Here is a 20,107-nt window from a genome sequence, read left to right on the forward strand (position 1 = left end):
TATTTACCACCCTTTAAAATGTAAACAGGTGAAAAGCAGACAAAGACTACTGGCTGTAATTCCCCCTCTGGAAGAGTGTTACAGGCCAGTTTTTATGCTGCAGTGCATTGACTTTCTTGGAAAGCACTGCAGAGCTGAATTAAAATATTTCAGCTGCTCTGTGAAACGGTTCATTGTTTTTGCTATACATACCCAATCTTCAAACACTTCAAATATCATGTATTGCACTTCATAAATTGTAATTTTTGAAAAGGCTGACTCTCAAGCCATTCCTGAATACCTTAAGAAATGCTGAAGGGAGAGTTTATGTTCACATCCAAGGCTGTCCAGTGCATTTTCTTCAACAACACAACTATAAGAAGTGTCATAATGGTAACAAAGGAAAACACTGCTGTTGTGAGATAGACAATATTCAAATACAAAATGATGAATAAAAAGCTTCACTGCCTTGCAATGAACATGCTTAAACAACAATGCAATGCAGAAGCTGCCAACAATTACACCAATTGTCACTGCTGCCTGTGATGAGCATTTCTTTCATCAGAATTAAAATACACTCAAGTCCTGAAACTGTCAAGAATTTCCTCCTTAGATGTAATGAATTCAAGCATACAAGATACAAGGATTTTTAAGATTCAGTTCTATGCTTGCATCGTTTTCTCTGAGCAGCCAAATACTTTTCAAGTTGCTAACATTCTGAATGTGGGTTTAATGCTGTCTAGATTCATACATTCTACTGAAATACCATTTTGCAGACACTCTAGGATCCTGCCAACAGTGCTTAAGTCCATTGTACCCATGTGCTTCTGGGACAAGAAAATTAATACCTTTCTCCTTGAATAGCAGCATGTTAGAATGTTTTATTACTATTTATAAAAGATCACCAGGGTAAAAAATTGCTGTTGCCAGAATCTCTAGTAAGGAGATGGACCCTGCCTTAAAAGAACTACACAGCTACTACTCATTTCTTTGTAGCAAGAAATGTCATGCTCTGGTCTTCATCTTTTCAAATTCTCAACTACTACCAGCTGACAGTTTAGTAGTTACAGTACAATGTGTTTATTACCAGAAATTATAGTTATAGAAGAAGTACGTAAGCAGATTAACACATTTGGGCAGTTGGAATCAGTCACAAGCCAAAGAACCAAGCCTTTCTGGAAGACACTGAAGGAGCTGGCTCCTCTTAACCCTTTGTTGAAGAGATTGCAACTATACTCCAACATATGACACTCTTCACTGTTTAATAGAATTATAGAGCAGTTACAGTTGGAAAAGACCTTAAGATTGTAAAGTTCCAACCCTCCTGCCATGGGCAGGGACACCTCACACTAAACCATGCCACCCTTCATCCAACCTGACCTTGAACACCGCCAGGGATGGAGCATTCACAGCCTCCCTGGGGAACCCATTCCAGTGCCTCACCACCCTCACAGTAAAGAACTTCTTCCTTATATCCAATCTAAGGATAAGTTTCACCCACTTACTCTATTTAGCCCCAGATACCATAAAGTTCCCATCAACACTGATCAGATGTGAAGGTAAAAAAAAATCAAAAGCCTTAAAAAAACCCAACATCTAAGAATCTGGACCACATTAAGGGAATTAAGTTGGAAGCAGTAGGGGGAACAACATTAGTAACAGGCTTTACTCAGAGTATTTCAATAGAAATATCCAAGGCTTTTGACTGGCTCATGTTTCTCCCTCTCTTTTTAGTGCTCAGATGCACCCTTGCAACCTGTTCTTTCACACGTTTCCTCCCATTCTCAATATAATCACTGCCCAGTCACTGGAAATTACTTAACAGGAGTTAGGGAACTAGTCTCTTGGCCCTGATTTTTCAAGCCACTAGCCTCAGGGGAGCAATTCAGGTACCTAAAAAGGCATACCTAGTCTAAGAAGAATATCCTGCCCTGCTTTAAGCTATTGTTCCATAAGGAAATAGGTTTCCCTGGATTATGCAGTATATCTGCCAACCCTTTTTTGAATATCACAGTCATCCCAGAAACTCAAAAGTGGCTGAAAATATTCCAGTTTGGACAGATGAATCTCAACTTACCCATCTACTCTATTCCACATATCTTCAAAAATGTAATGTCAAATTCCTGGTGGAAAACACAACTGAAGTAAACAGAAGATCTCCCACACAGCACCCAAACAAACTGCAGTCTGTAGCTCCAAAGGAAAACTTGGTTAAAAATCACTTAAGTGTCAATATTCAGAGCCATCAGCATATTAACTGCAGTGCTTACTACATCCATCTGTATTCTGCTATATAAATGCAAGAGTGTAAATGGCAGCACAGAAATAGTGATTTATTCAGAGAATAATAGGTTGGAAGGTACCTCAGTGATCATCTGGTCCAACCTTGCTAGGCAACAAATGACCTGGACTAGATGTCCCAGCACCCTGTTCAGCCAAATCTTTAAAAGCATCCAACACTGGAGAGTCTACCACTTCCCTGGGGAGAATATTCCAGTGGCTGATTGTTCTCATCGTGAAAAATTTTCCTTATGTCCAGTTGGAATCTCCTCAGGGGTAACTTGTACCCATTACCCCTCATCTTTCCCATGTGACTCCTTCTAAAAAGGGAGACATCACGTTCCTTAAATACTCCCCTGAGCCTTCCTTTTCTCTAGGCTGAACAAACCCAACTCTCAGCCTTTCCTCAGACAGCAGGCTTCCCAGTCCTCTGATCTTCTTTACAGCTTTTCTTTGTACCCTCTCCAGCCTGTCTGCACCTTTTTATGTACAGCGGGGACCAAAACTGAAGACAGTATTCCAGGCGTGGCCTGACAAACACCAAGTAGAGTGGGATAATAACATGTTTGTATCTGCTGATGATGCCAAGTGATTCCATAAAGTTAAATATTGCACTTGAAAGGGGGATGAAGCTTCTTTGTAGTGTTGCCTAATTTTAATGCCTTTGATGGAATTCAACTGAGTGTCGATTTACACCAAGTTCCCTTCATAGTCAATGCAGACCTAAATAATACAGTTAGGTTATGAGGTATCTCATCCTAAAAGCAGGTGGCAACACTTGGTCAGATGAATTGTGCCTTAAAAACATCCGCTTCTTTCCTGTCACTACATCGATACTCTTATCCACTACTGGGCATCCAGTTCAATTGCAAGAATCCCTCTAATATCCTAAAACCAGTAACTGAAGAACAAAACGTCCACCACGTTATCTGCAAGCATTGCACTTTTGGGTGTAGATGTGCAGGAATAAAAAGCCAACTCACTGTATATTCCTCTCATATGTGCCTAGTATCCCACATGACAGCTGTTAGTGTTCAAAATCCAAAGTAACCAGCTTTTTCTAGTTCCCACATAACTTTAAGACACAAAGCTGGACCAATATATGCACTGAGATCCAAACAGCTTATACAGCCTCCAAACACCAGCATTAATTAAGCAGAAGTGTTGCTCCTTCTACTCTGACACTGCATTAATGAATTGCAATAAGAAAATTACTGAATGTTAACTAACAAAATGTATTCCTTCTGGGTTGAAGAGCTGCACTGATTGATCAAGAAAGAACAACAGTGATTTCAAACAGCTGCTCTACAGCTCTCAGAGAACAGCAGGTTACAGAAGCAGCACTAATACTACTTGTGTTTCCACTTCATATCTCCTGATCACTTTTGCTGTAATCTTCAGTAGACAAGTAAACCATGAGCTAGACCCTGTTGGCTGATGTGAACATCCACTGAAGAAATGTGATCTTCCTAGTTTTCCCATCTTCACAAAACCAAAGAGCTCCTTCAAAAGTGCTTTCTCAGCATGACACACTCTGTATTGAGAATGAATCTTCTATCAAAACTGCTCTTCATAAGCGCCATTTACCTGTCCTTTAGATTCACTTGATCTATTTTTACCTTGTTATGCCATACTGCCTGATAGTATGATCATACATTAGCTTAGATAATAAAGTTCTGGGAGCATTACACTTTGCCTCCAATACCAGTTTGGGAATGAACTAGGATGATGCTTCTATTCTTAGTTTATTTTTAAGGAATATTCACAAGGGTTCAACCATGGCATTGTGGCTCATAACATACTTGGCTGGCATAATGACAAATGAAAAATAAAAAATGAGCAACCAAAGCTTTAAGGCAGAACAACAGCTGCTCTGGCAATGGTTTGAAGTCAGACATCCTGCAGCTCATAGCACCTACACTATATTCTCAGTAATTTAAAATCAGTCAAAAGGCAGCCGAAGAAAACCTTATTAAATCTGATCTCATTCCAATAGAACTGGGAGCAGTAAAAGAAAAAAAAAAAAAAAAAACAGAAAAAACCCACACAATAAACACAATCATACTAGAACACAACACAATACTGTTGTTAAATGGACTTTAATAGGATTAGCATTTAGCTTCTTAAATAATCCAAACTACATTCAGCTCTTGCACAGAGGGTGGAATGCCAGGAAGAAGACTGTCAGTTCAGTCCATTTGGGATGCCAATACATAAAGTCTTCTTCATTTTGCCAAAGCAGCTTCTAGAATGATTATTTTGAAAATAGATCTTTGGCCCCATTGAGGTTAAACAGCAGTGACCATAATCTAGAAGACATATGAGCTACCATAAATTGTGGTTTTGTTTTCAAGTTGGATCTGGTCCCAGTTATAAGGCCATTTCTAAGAAAAAGGCAACAGAGGACTGTCTTCCCACCCACAGTTGAATCTGCTCAGTCTATCAAGATACACACAATTTTACTGATGGTGCAAATCCCAACAACCTATATAAAAAGCACTTACATGGGTGCTCACAGCAATTCTTGCAGGTCATTCTTAACATACATATAAAGAATTAAGAAAAATGTAAAATAAACCCCTGCTACTAGGGGTCTAGGTTTTGGAGGGTTTTTTGTTTAACCTTCATTGCTAGATGTGGGAAGACCACAGGCCCTCCCATACGTTTCACCCCAGGCTCTTCCGAACACTCTTTCACAACACTGGACTGCTATGAAGCAGATAATAATCATTCTATTTTAGTTTGGAGCATAATATTTGAGGGAAGAGCTACTAGCATCTCTGGACTCACATTCATGTAGACTATAGGAGGTAAATTACCTTATGTTTATCCCAGGAAAGAATTCTATATTTGGAGATATATTTGGAAAATTTAAAGCATGAGCTCTGAAACCACATTTGAGCTCCTTCCATAGAAAAGGGACTGAGGAAAAGTTAAGTAGAGCTTCTCAAGGGAGATCAAGTTGACATTAAACTATTAATCCAGAGTATTCTAAATTATTTTTCAGGGTGTCGTGGTTTAAGCCCAGCCAGTAACTCAGAACCATGCAGCTGCTCACTCACCACCCCTCGCCCTTCTTCCTCACCCCCACTCCCAGAGAGATAGGGAGGAGAATTGAAAGAACGCAGCTCCCATGGGTTGAGATGAGAACAGTCCAATAACTAAGGTACAACACAAACCCACTACTGCTACCACCAATAATAATAATGAAAAGGGAAATAACAAGGGAAGAGGATACAACCACTCACCACCCGCTGACCAATACCCAGCCCAACTTGATTGGTGATCTCACCCTTCCAGGTAACTGCCCCCAGTTTATATAGTGGGCATGATGTGCTGTGGTATGGAATACCTCTTTGGCTAGTTTGGGTCAGGTGTCCTGTCTCTGCTTCCTCCCAGCTTCCCCTCCTCCCTGGCAAAGCATGAGACTCAAAAAGTCCTTGGTCAGAGTAAGCATTTCTTATCAACAACTAAAAACATTGGTGTTATCAGCATTGTTACCAGGCTGAAACCAGCTACTAAGAAGGAGAAAAATGACTGCCACTGCTGAACCCAGGACAGGGGGGTTCAAAGATTTTCTAGCTAGTGGGTTATAACCTCACAGTGCCCTTTCACTACTAGCCATGGAATGAGAAAACAGAACCACTGAAGGTGCAGTAGTCTGTAGCTGGTAAACTCAACAGTTCATAGGCTGAAACAGGCGAGAACAGTAGCTGCTAACAGCTGACAAAGACCCCCGCACAAGAGAAAAGCAAGCAAGAAACAGAAATACTGAGGGTTGAAAACCAACTGCTTAAGCAAACAAAGATAATACTGGAAACTGGGAATCTGTAAAAACTCAAAAGAGCTAAATCTAACCCTAATGTATGCTAGCTCCAGGATTTCAAAGTTACCATGACATTGGACACTGAATATCATTTCATTGCTCTATATTCATTCAGCAAAGCTTGTCTACTAAATAGACTGTCTTTACCTCAGCTCCTCAGTATCAGTTGCTCAGTACCCTAATTTATCACTTTGGGGCTGGACAGAGCTACATATTTGAACTTTTACTTGAAAACTGTTGAAACAACACTTACAAGTCACAGAAGTTTTCTAAACAGCAAAAAGATTCCAAAGTTACTTTCACTTCTCTTTAAACCAACTGACAAGGAGGGCATGTAATTTACCACTCCCACATTACTTCAGCAAGTAGTTTACTCATTTTAAAGCAGAGTCCAGGGTGGAAAACAAACAAACAAACAGAAGTATGTTTCAACTTCAACTTCTGCTGTTCAGGCCAATCCTATATACTGCTCATTTCTAGTAACAGACCTGTTAGCGCTAGGCTGCTTTATGAAGGCACTGAACCTTGCATTTAAAGTTAGAACCTTGCTACCACTTTAAATGTCTTATTCTCCAGCCCCAGCAGACTGCTGCAGCTCTCCACCTCTCCTTCCCACCTACTCATTCCCTGCACAACTGCCAGGTAAGCAGCATTAGTGTTACAAGTATCCTGACATACCAAGCTGAGCAGCAGCCTAGAGGGTAACAGGAATTTCTGTTAGGCTGGCTTACAGACTAGTTCAACAAACTTCAACTCCCCACATCCTTAACCATGTTGCAACCCTGTATCAGATGAAATGAATGAAGCTGATTAAGTGAACCTCATTACATGCTTTCTGAACTCCAGCAGACATCCTAGAAAATACATGGGGCTTTCCAAGTCAATATTTACATAAAAATAGTCATGTTTCTTTTTTATTATGTACAGTACAGAAACATGTGTCAGGTCACTGGGAAAATATAAAGTCACTTTTTAAATCAGACAATCATTTTAGTTCAAAGGGTGCTTCAGCTACAGTCTGGTTTCATTCAAATTGCACTATATTCCTTTAAAAGACAACAGTGAATATAGTGAATACTACTATATACACAATATAATGCAGGAACTCACCATTTAAAAAAGTTGCCTGTGGCAACTTATTTAATCAGAAGCAGGAATCTTTCTACAGTCAGAAAGCAACTGGCTCAGCTCTCATGTCCATGTACTCCCACTTTTGGAGCTTTTAGCACTGCAGTTACAGATTTCTTTTTTGAAACCAGGATGTGCCTGTGACCCAAATCCATGCTAGAAACAAGGGCCCTCAAAACCCCTGAGTGCAGTTCAAACAGCGGAGCCTTGCTTACTGTCTTTGCTTTTCAAATAGCCCACTGATAAAAAATAACTAGAAACCTTGTTTAACATCAGTCCTCCATCATAAGTCAGTAATGTATGCAAGGTAAGACACAATCCCCTCCCACATAATACCTGAAGCACTGGAGAGACAATACCAAGTAATTATGAACATTCTTTAGCTCAGTCTTTGGTTTTATACCTGACTTTACAAGACTGTTTCTTGTTAAGAATGGTGTAATTTTCTTAGCTACTTCACACAACTATTTAATACTCTTTGATGGTAAACATTTATGGTTTTATACATTCTATCTGGCCACTAGGACAAAAGCCACACAGATATTTAGTCAGTTTGCCTGACACCAACATCTTCAAAGCACATTTGAGTTACAAGTACATACCTAGTTGCTGAGGTAAATTTTAACATCACTGGAATTTTACTAGGAGAAGAATTTTTCTGCAATCTTGAAATTAGACAGACAAAAAAAAGAACTGTTACAGCAGATAAAAGTTAAAGAAGAAACAGGGAGTTCCGTAGGAGACCTTGCTACTATTCACAGTTCACTTTGATCAACTGCCTAGGTCCGCAATGCAAGCTATGGGGCCATCTTCACCTGAAGAACCCTGCCTGACCAGCATATAATTGTTAGCAAATCAGTGAAAATTATTGTAATTAAAAGTATTTCTTCTTATTGTAAATATATTTTAAAAGTCTAAATTTCCAGTTTCAGAAATAACTGGCTTTTCAAAAACAGTCACTCATAATGAAATACAGTCACAATAAAATTCACTTAATATTCTTTTTGGGTTTCCCCCACCTTGTTTTTGGATTAGATACAGTGTGCAAATTGCCAGCTTCACAAGCTGGTACCATTACTGGGAAATTCCACTAAATACTATGGAAATTCCACCTACAGCATCTTAAACTCACAGAATGCAGCACAAAGCCTTTTCTGTACGGAACACCAGCTTCTTCAAACAACACTACATTCAGAATCAAATGTTTCAATAAAATTCCTTTCATCAATTTAAGAAGCTGGGTAAAGTTGAGTGAATGTGATCATTCTGCAGTACTTAACATACTTATGTAAGTCACCAGGCCACCTTAAGTACCTACAGTACATTTCTCCTACAAATGAGCTAGCCCCCAGAGTTAGGGCAAATATGCTTTCTTGACTTGCCTCTTCATGAACATATGCACCATTATTTTCCCTTGCTTTTCAGATAAGTAATTTTCTTACAAAGTCTCTCATATCCATTAAAAAAATTCAATCCCTCCAACTAGGCACACATCTGAGAATTTCTAATACATTAGTATACATTTCCTCTCATGTTACTTTATGATCTCAGATTCCTTTCCATTATTAAAAGTACTAATTGCTTACCAGAGACATTATAAGCTGATTTTGAATCAGAACAGAGCTAGGTTGGCCTCTGAGGCTTTAAATCTTTGCTTATAAAAAACCCAACAAATAAACCCCCAAACAAATGAAGAAAAAAAAAAAGTTTCACACAAGCATTCAGCAATTTTGATAACTTCTACAGCCCCACTTCTAAAAGGCTTCTAATTCAAATGAACCTGGCTACATCACTGCAGTAGTTTTAACACTCACCTGATGTTTCTGATGGCTTCAGCTTCTCAATCTCCCACTTCCTATTAGTAAAAGAAGCAAGCATGTATACGTATATACATCTAAGCTACCCTTGAAGTATTATCCTGTAGACATACATGAGATAATAAACATATACTATATGCTTATATTAAGCATATATTGGAGCAAGCATGGTTAAAGCTTCTTTCAGCATCATGCTGTTGTCCATCTTAATAATGGCCACACAGGTATATTCACAGATTTCTGTGGAATTCTTGGTAGAAAAGAATGCAGGGGTTTTTGGCAAATACATCCTCTACTTCAAATTACACTTGCACAAATAGTATCATACCTCATCATATGTTGAAAGTATGGCTTTTCTAAAAGAAGGGCATTATAATTAGAAAAATAAAAATCTTCTCTGGAGAGCTTACTGATTAATATTTTAAGGTTTTACTAGTTTCACGACTTTCTAGCCAAGAGGTTTGTCCATTACAGGCTATCAAAACAATTACAGTACCTTTCACCTGTAACAATGCTATTTTTTTTTTCCCACATGCGCAATCTCTGGAGGTCAATGGTTTTTCAATTCAAAGTAAGCACAAATCAAAACCAGTAAGAAAATCAGGCATATCTTTCCTACACATATTCCTATAATATACATTATTTTCAAGTATCATCACTCCCAAATATCCTTAGTTAAACAGGTTAAACAGTTCTGTTCTTGATGGCACCGCAGGAGAAATAAGACTTGTAAAAAGATACACAAATGCAACTATATATGTGCAAGTGTGAGTGTATACCCACACAGAATACGGACTCTTTCTATTGGTGAAGATGGAGAGAATTCACTTTAAGCAAGTAGTAATATGAAAGATGAAATGGAAATAACTATTATTATAACTATATATAACTATAGCCTGCACATTAAAAAAAATCTTATATGACTTTAGATATATTTATATACTTTTAGAGTACCAAGACCTGGAAGAAAAAAAATGATTTTCACTGTAAGAAACTCCAAATGAAGCTATTATATCCTTCATACTAGCTAACAGGGGTCTTAATCATTATCAAACTGAAAGAGGGAAAGACCAGGTTACATTCAGATAAATAAGAAAAATTTAAGTCAATTTCAAAAGCTGTATTTTCAAGGTCAAACTGACGACATCAAAGTCAAGATATCAAGATGAGATGAGAGTCTGAAGGAGTTTAAAGCTATTTGGATAAGGATTGACTGTGGGACATAATAAAACAGCAGATGTTATCCACACACGAGGGGGTATGAAGGTCTTCATGCCATGCCTTATTACACCTCCAAAGTATATTAGCAAACAAATACTTGATGGGAAGTAATAAGCTGAAATATGAAACATGAACATCACTGAAATCCTTGCTTTGCAATTATGAAGTATGCATTCCTTAAATAACATCAAGTACTGAACGTATTCGAGTTGTTAGTCTAGACATTCTCCAGTAATTTATATCTTGGGAGTGTCCAAGTATTACATGCTTTCAACAACTTCATAGATTTGTTTGCTAGTAGGTTTGTCTACAGATAAAACAAACAAATCATCCCTCCACTGTTTTTGTTATTGACACATTTAATCATGATACCTGCATAAAACTTTTGCTACCCATTTCCATTCACAAGTTTTTTCCCATACCAATTCCCAATCTATCTGCTGTAGAGATTGATGATAAAAAGTAAACAAAATTATTTTTGGAAAGGAACAGAATCTCATCCTGTAACTTTGCAGTTTTCGTATACCTCTTTCATTTAAAAATTACACAAGAGTACTATGATGTCCAGATACTCCTCACATTATGAATGCTGTCCTTTAATTAAGGATGGACTACTACTCAACTAGCCACTGAAGCACCACTCTGGACAAAATTTGGGCAAATGACAGATTTCTAATAACAGCCTTCTTGTATGCACCAGTTACAGCTCACACAGTCAAGTAGTACATAATGTCCATTTGAGAGACAAAAAAAAAAAAAAAAGAAAACACACATGAAGTTAGCCAAGTTATTTAGTTGCTGAGTCACAGAATCACAGAACGGTTTGGGTTGGAAAGGACCTTAAGATCATCTAGTTCCAACCCCCTGCCATGGGCAGAGACACCTCACACTAGACCCTGTTGCCCAAGGCTCTGTTCAGCCTGGCCTTGAACACTTGCTCACAAGCTAGTATCACACTTACAGACCTACATTTGCAGCACTCCCCATAGTAATGTTCTGTACCTGGCAGCCTGGTTTGTGGAACCAGGAACAACAGGAACAACAAAACAGGAACAACAAAAAAATCGTATCAAATAAGCTGCCACTGGACATTGAGAAAACAAGCCATGAGCTCTTCAGTGCTAGCTAAGACCACTGAAGCCTGACACACAGCTGATTCTGCAACATCTTAAACTTCAGAAATGGTATAGAGATCAGAAACTCCAGGTTTCTTTTTCCATAGAAATTATTTTATTACAAAACTGAATTCACATGGCAGTGTAATGTATATCCATGTCAACTGGCCTTGCCACCATTATACCTTTGCAGGAGAAATACTGATTAACATCCACTGCAGGAAACTCCTTTGCATGCCTTGACATTTGTCTTTGCCATTATCAATGCTAAACTTCATATTCAAGAAAGCAACATTAGAATTGTTAACCCATTCTAGATCTTTATGTTTGAATATTTTTTTTACAGCACTCAGTTGTTAGCATATTTACAGGAAGCAAGCCAACATTCCCCCAGGCAAACTTGTCTATACCTTGGAAGTTGAAGGTATGAATTATTCCAGTAAAGCAAAGGACAGTTTCTGCCTCAGAACACTTCACTGAAGACAAAAAGCATATCCAGAACATACCTGAACCTCAGTTCCTCTGGCTAACTGTTTCTCAACTCATTTGGGTACTAGCACAACACTCCTTCTGGAGGCCGGCCTAGTGAATCACTTTTCAAATGAAGAATGGGGTTGTAAATAAGTAACTTCAAGGAAGTTAGGCTTTGTTAGCAACTACAGAGATAAGGAAACGGCTAAAATAAGCATTGGACAAGAACTGGCCAGAACGAGCTGGGTGGTTACCGACATGACAACGATCCTAAAACAAAGTGATGAGGAAGATGAGGAAGAAATAACTACTAAGGGTCCCAAAGCCCACTACCACATTTTAGTGCGCATGCGGGAGGAATTCTCTAGAAGCATGATGTAATGTATAAGTAACTCAATGAATATGTATGTTTAAGGACAATATAATCACAGGCTGGTTGATGGTCGGATGAGTCGCGCTAGGAGGAGCTATCCTCCGCGTCTCCAGGCACTGCAATAAAGAATACCTGCTTGTCAAAGTTTTTGGAGAGTTCCTGAAGATTTCTCCGAATCACAAATCACATCATCTGCTTTGTCCAAGCCAGACTCCTTTCTACCACTCCTTCTTCAGGTTTCTTCGTGTAACATCTTACTGCACAGCACATGTACATAAGCAGTCTGCTTATCCTTCACTATCTTTTCATAGTTTGCAGTTCTCTTGTATTCCTTACCTAGGATGTTCCTTCCAGCACAAACAGCTTCCTTGCTGTTCATTTCAGTTTAGTCACAGTAATTTCATAATTTAAATTATGAGGGACATTTACTATCCAACTTTCTAAGTTTCTACTCTTCAGTTTATTTCTTCAGGTCACTCCACAGAAACATTTTGCACAACATATTAGCAGAAGGGGTGACAGATTTGCACTGCTTTGTCCTTCCTTTCATTTTCTGAGAATTTAAGAACTCCTCTAACCATAACATTTTTCCTCAATATAATCAAAATCAGGTCCAAGGACTGATACTTGGGGTTTTTGTTTGTTTGTTTTTAAATCAATTCTAACTTAAGCTCAGAACTTTTCTGTATCAATTGGAAAACAGCAGCCCATGCACATCATCAAGTTAGGACTTAGCTTGCCAATGTACAGCCATTATAATTATAAATGGGCTAAAAACCTCAAGAAGATGTAAGAATGCATCAAGGAGAGCGAGATCGATACAAATTTCTGGTTCCCATTGGCCAATGAATGGTAGCATGGAAGCATGAAAATAACTTGAAAGAAAAGTCAACAGGGTAAAGATAACATCACCAAGCAACAGTATATCTGTAAATTTGTAGGAGGAATATATACTGTATCCATCATTCATACAGAGCCACCACACTTCGGCTCCACATTTACTGTTGCTACAATTCATTATTTTGTCTATCATTTTTCCTTTCAAGCAGATGTTTGAATAGCACTAATCTTTTCATTCTTATGATGCATCTTATTTCTTACTCAAGTAGAGAGCCTTATTTCTGCTATATTTAAACTGAACATCTGGGAATTGAGCTACGCTGTTCATGACCTCAAAACTTGTAGGACAATGATTATGCTGTTTCTCAGACTATGTTGCAACCCCTAAGCTAGCTACATCTCTGCCCTCTTTCTCACTTCTGAGTATTTCATCTTGAAATATCCAATCATACACCAAAGCTTGTGCTGCTTCTGTTCCTCTCATGCAGAACTTTACAGTCCTACTTGCAGATGTACAAGGAATAACACCTCCTGGATCAACCAAGCTTAACTATACCGGAGCTTTGGGCTCACAGATTTTCACACTCTGGAACTTCTGACTAGGCAGCCTGACTACTATACAAATCACATGCTAAAATTAAAGACTGAATGAATACGCTAACACAGACATCTACACAGATAATAAGGCTTAGCGTACCCTGTTAACAGCATACTCGGGACTTTCTCAGATATTCTGAAGCAAGGTTGTCTCTGGTCCAGTTGTCCCAAATATTCCTTTCTCCCATGAGGGTGCTCCTTTATGAATTGCTGCAAGCATGTTGCAAATTCATGTCGTAATCTTTCTGTTCAGAACTGCTGGCAGGATGGCAAAGGTTTCTTAAACTTACTTCAAGGACAATAGCCAATACTCACTTAAGAATGACCAACCCGGAGTTACTGCTTCTTTCTTCATGAAGACCTTTCAATTGAGCCCCTACTACACATCCCAATAAGCACAACCTCCACTGATACCTAGAGAAAGTCAGCTTCCACCACACTTCCTCTTTTCTATTCAGTTTCTCCAGGATCTTCACCCATTTCCACTAGAGGATGCTTGTCTGCACCTTTTCCTAAGATTGATGTGGACTATTGTACAAGGGGGTTAGGTAAATTGTACAGGAGGGTTGTACAAGGGGATTAGGTAAATTGTGCAGGGGGGGTTGTACACGGAGGTGTTGCTTAAGTTACATAGCTTGCTTAACAGATATATTGCTGAGCAGATACCTATTGTGCTTTACCATGCAGTACCAGAACATAACCACCAAATAAGGAAAACAGTTACTTAAGTTTCAGCAAAAACCATTTGGACATAGACCAGACTCATCCAGGCTCCTAAAGAGCCTGCATGAGGACCAAGGGTGAAAAGTTCAGGCCCGAGGAAGACTTGTTTACTTCATCTGAAGACCCCTGCCCACGACCACCAGGAGGCACTGCGCATGTGCACAGGACCTTTGAGCTCATTATAATAAAAAGCGGGGATAGGACATAAATATGTATAGGCGTATTGTGTAACCTAATGCGTATGTAGTACTTCAGAGGGTAAATGTACAGGAAAAACGACACTGAGGCACGCATGCTTTTGGAGGAGTAATCCCCCATGCGCCTCAGCTGAATAAAGGCATACCTACTTTACAACTTTAGCGAGTTGTGGAGGCTACCTGCATATCAAGATGAAGTTGCCTTTTACAAAATTAAGCAACCCCCTAGACCTAAGAAAAACATTAGGAAAATACATTTTGATTGCAGGAGTTTATAAAAATGCACCTTGCTGTGGAAGATGTAGCACAAACACACTGACATGAGTTACTATGTCAGTAGCTGTCAGTACCAAAACTTCCTCGCAGAATTCTCCCTTCAGCGCCACAGTCAAACGTAATTAACACACTAATGCGTGATCAGATCCTGCCATCCAGGCTGCCCATCACGTGCACAAGTGTTGCCTGCCCGCCCTCACTTGGTACGGCCCCGGCGCTCCGACCCTCCCCGCCTGAACCCCGTGTGAAGAGGGTGTCATATGCCGGATCCCCCCCATCTCCCTTCTCTTCTCCCCAACCACCAAACAGGACTCAAGCCTATTTCCTCGTTACGTTTTCCTGCCTCACCACGCCGAGTTCAAGTTTCCCACCTGGCGCAGGGCAAAACCAAACCCGTTCTAGGTGCAACCCCCCAGCACACACAGAGGGAAGTGGCCCCGTACCCGCGAGCCTGCGGGGGGAGAAGAGAAACTGCTCCCGCCCCTCCCCTCTACCGGCACAGAGAGAGGTCCTGGGAAAGTGCAATTACCGCCGTCCCTTCCGAGGTGGGAAATTTAAACACAAATAATTAAAACCCAAAACACACACACCACACACAGAGCCTTGGCGCCGGCGAGCGCAGCCCGCCCCGAGCACTAACAGGTCCATGCCCCAGCAGCCCCGCGCCCGGGCACCTGCACCCTGCCATTTGCACCCGCTGCTTCCCAAGGGCCCGTCGCAACAGCTCCCACCCTCACGTCTATCGCGACACACACGGCTCCGGCGGGAGTGAGACAGCACCCCCAACTTCGGGTGCCGGCAGCGAAAGGGCGACTTACCGGGAGTGCAGTGCACGGGTGAGGCCGGCGAGGAGACGGACGAAGAGGAGGGCACCGGCGGCTGCGGCTCCTTGGGGGTGCCGACGGCCGAGAAAGGGATAGCGGGAGGAAGCATGAGGTAGCGTTCGGGCTGCGGTAGGCAGCGGAGGCAGACGGAGTGGAGGCAGGGCAGCAGCTTGGGCCGCCGGCTCTGGATGGGCTGTCCGCACACGCCGCAAGTGTCCAACAGGTTGAGCGGGGCCACCTCCCCGCCGCGCTCCGCCGGACCTTGCCGGCTCTCAGCCTCGTTTTCTCCGCTCAGCGCCGCCGCTCCCGTGCGATCCGCCGGGCAAGGCCCCCCCGCCGCGCCCGCTACCGTCGCCGCCGCCTCTTCCATTGTCCTGCGCCGGCCGCCGCTGCCGGAGTCCTGAAGGGAGGCGTGGCGGCCCCGCTGCTCCCGCCGCTTCCCTCGCTCGCCCACCCGATCAGCCTCGGGCACCCCTACCCCCGCCCCGCGCAGCCCACGGTGTTTGTGTGCCTGCCCCGGGAAGACGCTGCCCAACAGCGGCCCGCTCCCGCCCCTCGCCCCGCTGCGCCCCGCCCCGCCCGCGGTGTCGGCCCAGCTCCGCCCCTCCGCGCCACGCCCCCCGAGAGGCCACGCCTCCACTGCTGCGTGCGGCGAGTGCTCCTCCGGCCCCGCCCCTTCCCCGCAGGAACCGGGCAGAACGCCGGCGGAAGCCCCGCCCTCATAGGCCCCACCTCCCTGCAGGCTCCTCCCTCTCCCCATGACGGCGGGTAGCGCGGGAGGGTGGTTAGTGCGCCACGCACGCATGGCGCTGACGATGGGACCCCATGGATCCTCTGAGACCGGGCCAAATAATGGGTTGACGCGCTGGTGGGAAGGGATGGGATACAGAGGTATGTGGACACACTTGAGAGGTGGCCAATACCAACCTCATAAAGTTCAACCAAGCCAAGTGCAGGGTCCTGCACCTCTGTCGGAGCAATCCCAGGCACAGCTACAGGTTGGGCAGAGAAGAGATTCAGAGCAGCCCTGCAGAGAAGGACTTAGGGGTGTTGGTCGATGAGGAAATGGAACATGAGCCGGCTTCAGTGTGTGCTTGCAGCCCAGAAAGCCAACCGTGTCCTGGGCTGCATCAAAAGGAGATGTAACACTTAAGTACGTGTGCAGACATGAAGCACGGCTTACATGTTGGTCACAGGTAAACCATAAACTGGTCCGAGCTCCTGAGAATATTCCAGATACCCGCATTTAAAATCCCAGAGCCAGTGTGCTTCCCACTGCCTTGCATTCCCATCAAGGTCGTAAAGTCAGACCAATAAGTAGCAGCACAGAAAAGCCTTTCATGACAAATTTCTTCAGTCCATAGAACTGCATAGAGAGCGTTGTCATGATTCAGGATGTCTCACATCCATAATTTACCATCATAACAGGAGAACAATACTACAAGTTGTTTCAGGGAGACAAGCAGATTTGGCTTCACAATGAGGAACCGTTAAAGAGATAAGTATCATTCGCTGCTTAAGAATATCGACAGAGAGGACAAGTCATGCCCTCTGAACCCATGACCTGCCAAAATACAGGGGAAAAAATGTCACCAGAAACAGTTTCCTGAAGCACACCTTCTGCCACACATCCCAGCTTCCTCTCTCCGTTTGCTTAGGATCACCAACTCATAGGGTAGAGTTCCATCGTACGCTTCCTCTAATCCTCTCCCCACTGCCTTGGCTATCCAACATCGTACAGTGATGGTCTAATAATTCCTTGTAACAGGAGCTAACATGCTGAGAGCAGTGTAAGTGTTAATGATGAAATGGATTGAGGAGTTAAAGCTAAGGAGAACAGTACAGATTCCTTAAGGTGAAAAAGCATAAAAAATGCCATTAGAATGGGTCTGTCAGGGAACAGGTGATAACTGAAGTATGTTTGATTACTTTTAATAGCACACAGGAAAGTCAGTGAATGATTTATTTGTGAAGAATGATAGCAAGTCATGAGATCACCAAACTAGATGGCTTCTTTAAGTAGTATGAGCTGTCTCTCCGATAGATGTCAACACAGGAAAACAGAGATATTCTCTAAGGCTAAAAAGATCATCCTGCAAAAGATCTGAGCAGACACTGTTGAAAATGATGATCCCCACAAGTACCCCAGAGATTAGCAAAATGATGCGATTACGTTTCCTGAAAAATTTGTTTTCTTGGGGTGTTTGGAAAGCTCACTGTAAAATATGTAGTCACGTGGCATCTGAACAGCATTTGATTTAAAATAAATGTTTGAGCTTGCATCATTTGAATTTGAAAGTAAAGAAAACCCTGCTCTCCTTCCTCCTAGTAGTGGCATCGTATTAGGAGTACTCAGGACAGGAGCAAAAAGCATGAGGAGGAACAGAAATAAGCTTGAGATAACCAGTTGTTCAGTGCATGAAGAAAAGAAAGTGAAAACAATCAATAAAGGACGCTGCATCCATTATGCTCACCTAGGTGCACTGCTTGGGACCACAGCTACAAGGCATGTGGCCAACAGGGACCCCAGGCAAAGCTGGCTTGGGGCTGCTTGTAAAAGGAAATATAGACGAACTCACCATAGGGCAGTACTTGCTGCACTGCCTTCAGTCTGAAAACAGCATCCAGTTTTGTCTAGTTTCTGTCAGAAGAAGATTTGTTGGGTTCTCCAGTGTTTGACTGGGATGAGGCAAACCAATGGCGAAAGAATGAAGATGGTGGTAAACTGATAAGAGACAGTTTAGAAAGCATGGAAATCATGTTGACTGGATGCAGGAAATGACTACAACTTGAGATTACTTCATCTCTTTTTCCCTTTTCAATACTCACAGAAGAGCATAAGAGCTGTTTGCAGTATGGGAATTTTATTAAATCCCAATTAAAGCAGTATTATTCCTCCAGCATTTCGCCTTCTGTTCAGATACGCACTTTGTGACCACAAACTAGATTTTTGCCATTTTTAATCTGGATTCCTGCAACATTCTCTACAAAAGTTATTCAGAAACTTTAACTGCAGAAGGAAATGGCTGACAACTGCCCGGCAGAACTTCTCAATGGAGGGCTCATACCTAGGAGCTCTTTGTACTCCGAATTTATTTGCTGGCTCTGATTTCTTCGTTTTGTCTTTGATTCAGTTAGTCTCCTCCCTGTATTCCTAGATTTTCTAGTAGTCAGTCACTCAAACTTACAAAAACACAGCTCGTCACAGATTACCCCTAACCATCAGCATGTACATTTCCTGCTTCTAAAACAGCCATGCGACATGAAACAGTCTCTTTCCAAAGTTATTCCATAGACCAAAATAAAGCTGCAGGGCTTGCAGCATGATCCAGACAGCTCAGTTTTTGTCCTTTATGTGGCAACTGTGAAGGAAGTGGCAGAAGAGACTCAGCACTCTGTATCATTAAAAAATGCTTTTGCCACTGTGGTCATCCAGGACCTCGGTAGAGCAGCTTTTTGGCCAGACTCTACTACCAATAACATGAAGCAGTCTCTAGGAGGATCTGCTCCAGAACATAAAGTATTTACTAGTCTGGCTTCTCCTGACAAATGGATGTCTTAATGTATGTTTGGTTTTGCTGTTGTGTGAAAACCATAAAATTTAAAAGATGTTCACTGGACACAAGATGAGTGCGTTAGAAACTCACAGACAGGGAGATGTAATGTATTAATCCTTTCAGCAGTAATGAAGAAAGAGAACTTTACGTATCCAAACAGCTGGAATAAGCAGCACATGAACATAGTGCCTCCCTAGCTATAGTGGCTGAATTAGGAATTAAACTAGAATATGGTTTAGGCCTGTAGACTGACTTTTTGAACTCCGTAACCAAGGGTCTATAAAGCTATAGTAGACTGCTTGTTACAGAAAACCTACTTGTCCTCTCAGCCATGAAAGAGTGAGATAAACCTGATTTGTGTAATTTTCTTAGGAATTTCAATTTTCTGTTCTCTATACTTCACTAACCCAGCATATGCACACACGTGAAAAAACCTTTTCTTCCAAATTGAGATGGTTTCTTAGAAACTTCCTTTTGTCCTATATGATAGGGCAAAAGAATATTTCGAATATTTCTTCGGTACCTTGGCAAATGACTGCTGGCACTCTACTTTCACAATCCAGAGATTTACTTGACCAGCTTGGGCTCAGATGGAAACTCACCACAGATGGGGCTGTGCCCAAAACCCTGGAGTGGACCAGCCGCCCTGTAATGTTTCTTATGCCCCACCCAATATGCCTCCACTGTAACTATGGAATAACACCACTATTGCACAGCTTCACATTAGTTTCATGTTCACTGTGCTTTTGTAAATTAACCCTGCGGTCATTCCAGTGGGTTCCTTTTCACTGAAAAGAGGCTTGCCCAAGGGGAGAGGTAACATGCCACTTCTGAATGCCCAGTATTAGACAAAAACTGCTGAAAAAGACCTTTGTGAAAAAGT

The 20,107-nt window shown here is 41.8% G+C and overlaps 1 protein-coding gene across 3 annotated transcripts in view; it reads right to left on the reverse strand.

Moving 5' to 3' along the window:
• TRIM24 (tripartite motif containing 24) overlaps positions 1–16,133 on the reverse strand; it is a 64,528-nt gene extending 48,395 nt beyond the window's left edge. The window contains exon 1 of one of the 3 annotated variants that reach the window (XM_061371963.1): positions 15,662–16,133. In XM_061371963.1, coding sequence (XP_061227947.1) covers positions 15,662–16,037 — 376 coding nt within the window. In that variant the 5' untranslated portion in view covers positions 16,038–16,133. Of the gene's footprint in view, positions 1–2,056; positions 2,267–9,027; positions 9,198–15,661 lie in introns of those variants that run through there. The other 2 variants (XM_061371964.1, XM_061371965.1) reach the window with 2 other exon arrangements.
• Positions 16,134–20,107: the final 3,974 nt, after the last annotated feature.

This window comes from Neopsephotus bourkii, unplaced genomic scaffold (assembly GCF_033783945.1).
Source record: "Neopsephotus bourkii isolate Nb327-2 ecotype Australia unplaced genomic scaffold, CSIRO-AGI_Nbou_v1 NB_1589, whole genome shotgun sequence".
NCBI classification, from domain to species: Eukaryota; Metazoa; Chordata; class Aves; order Psittaciformes; family Psittacidae; genus Neopsephotus; species Neopsephotus bourkii.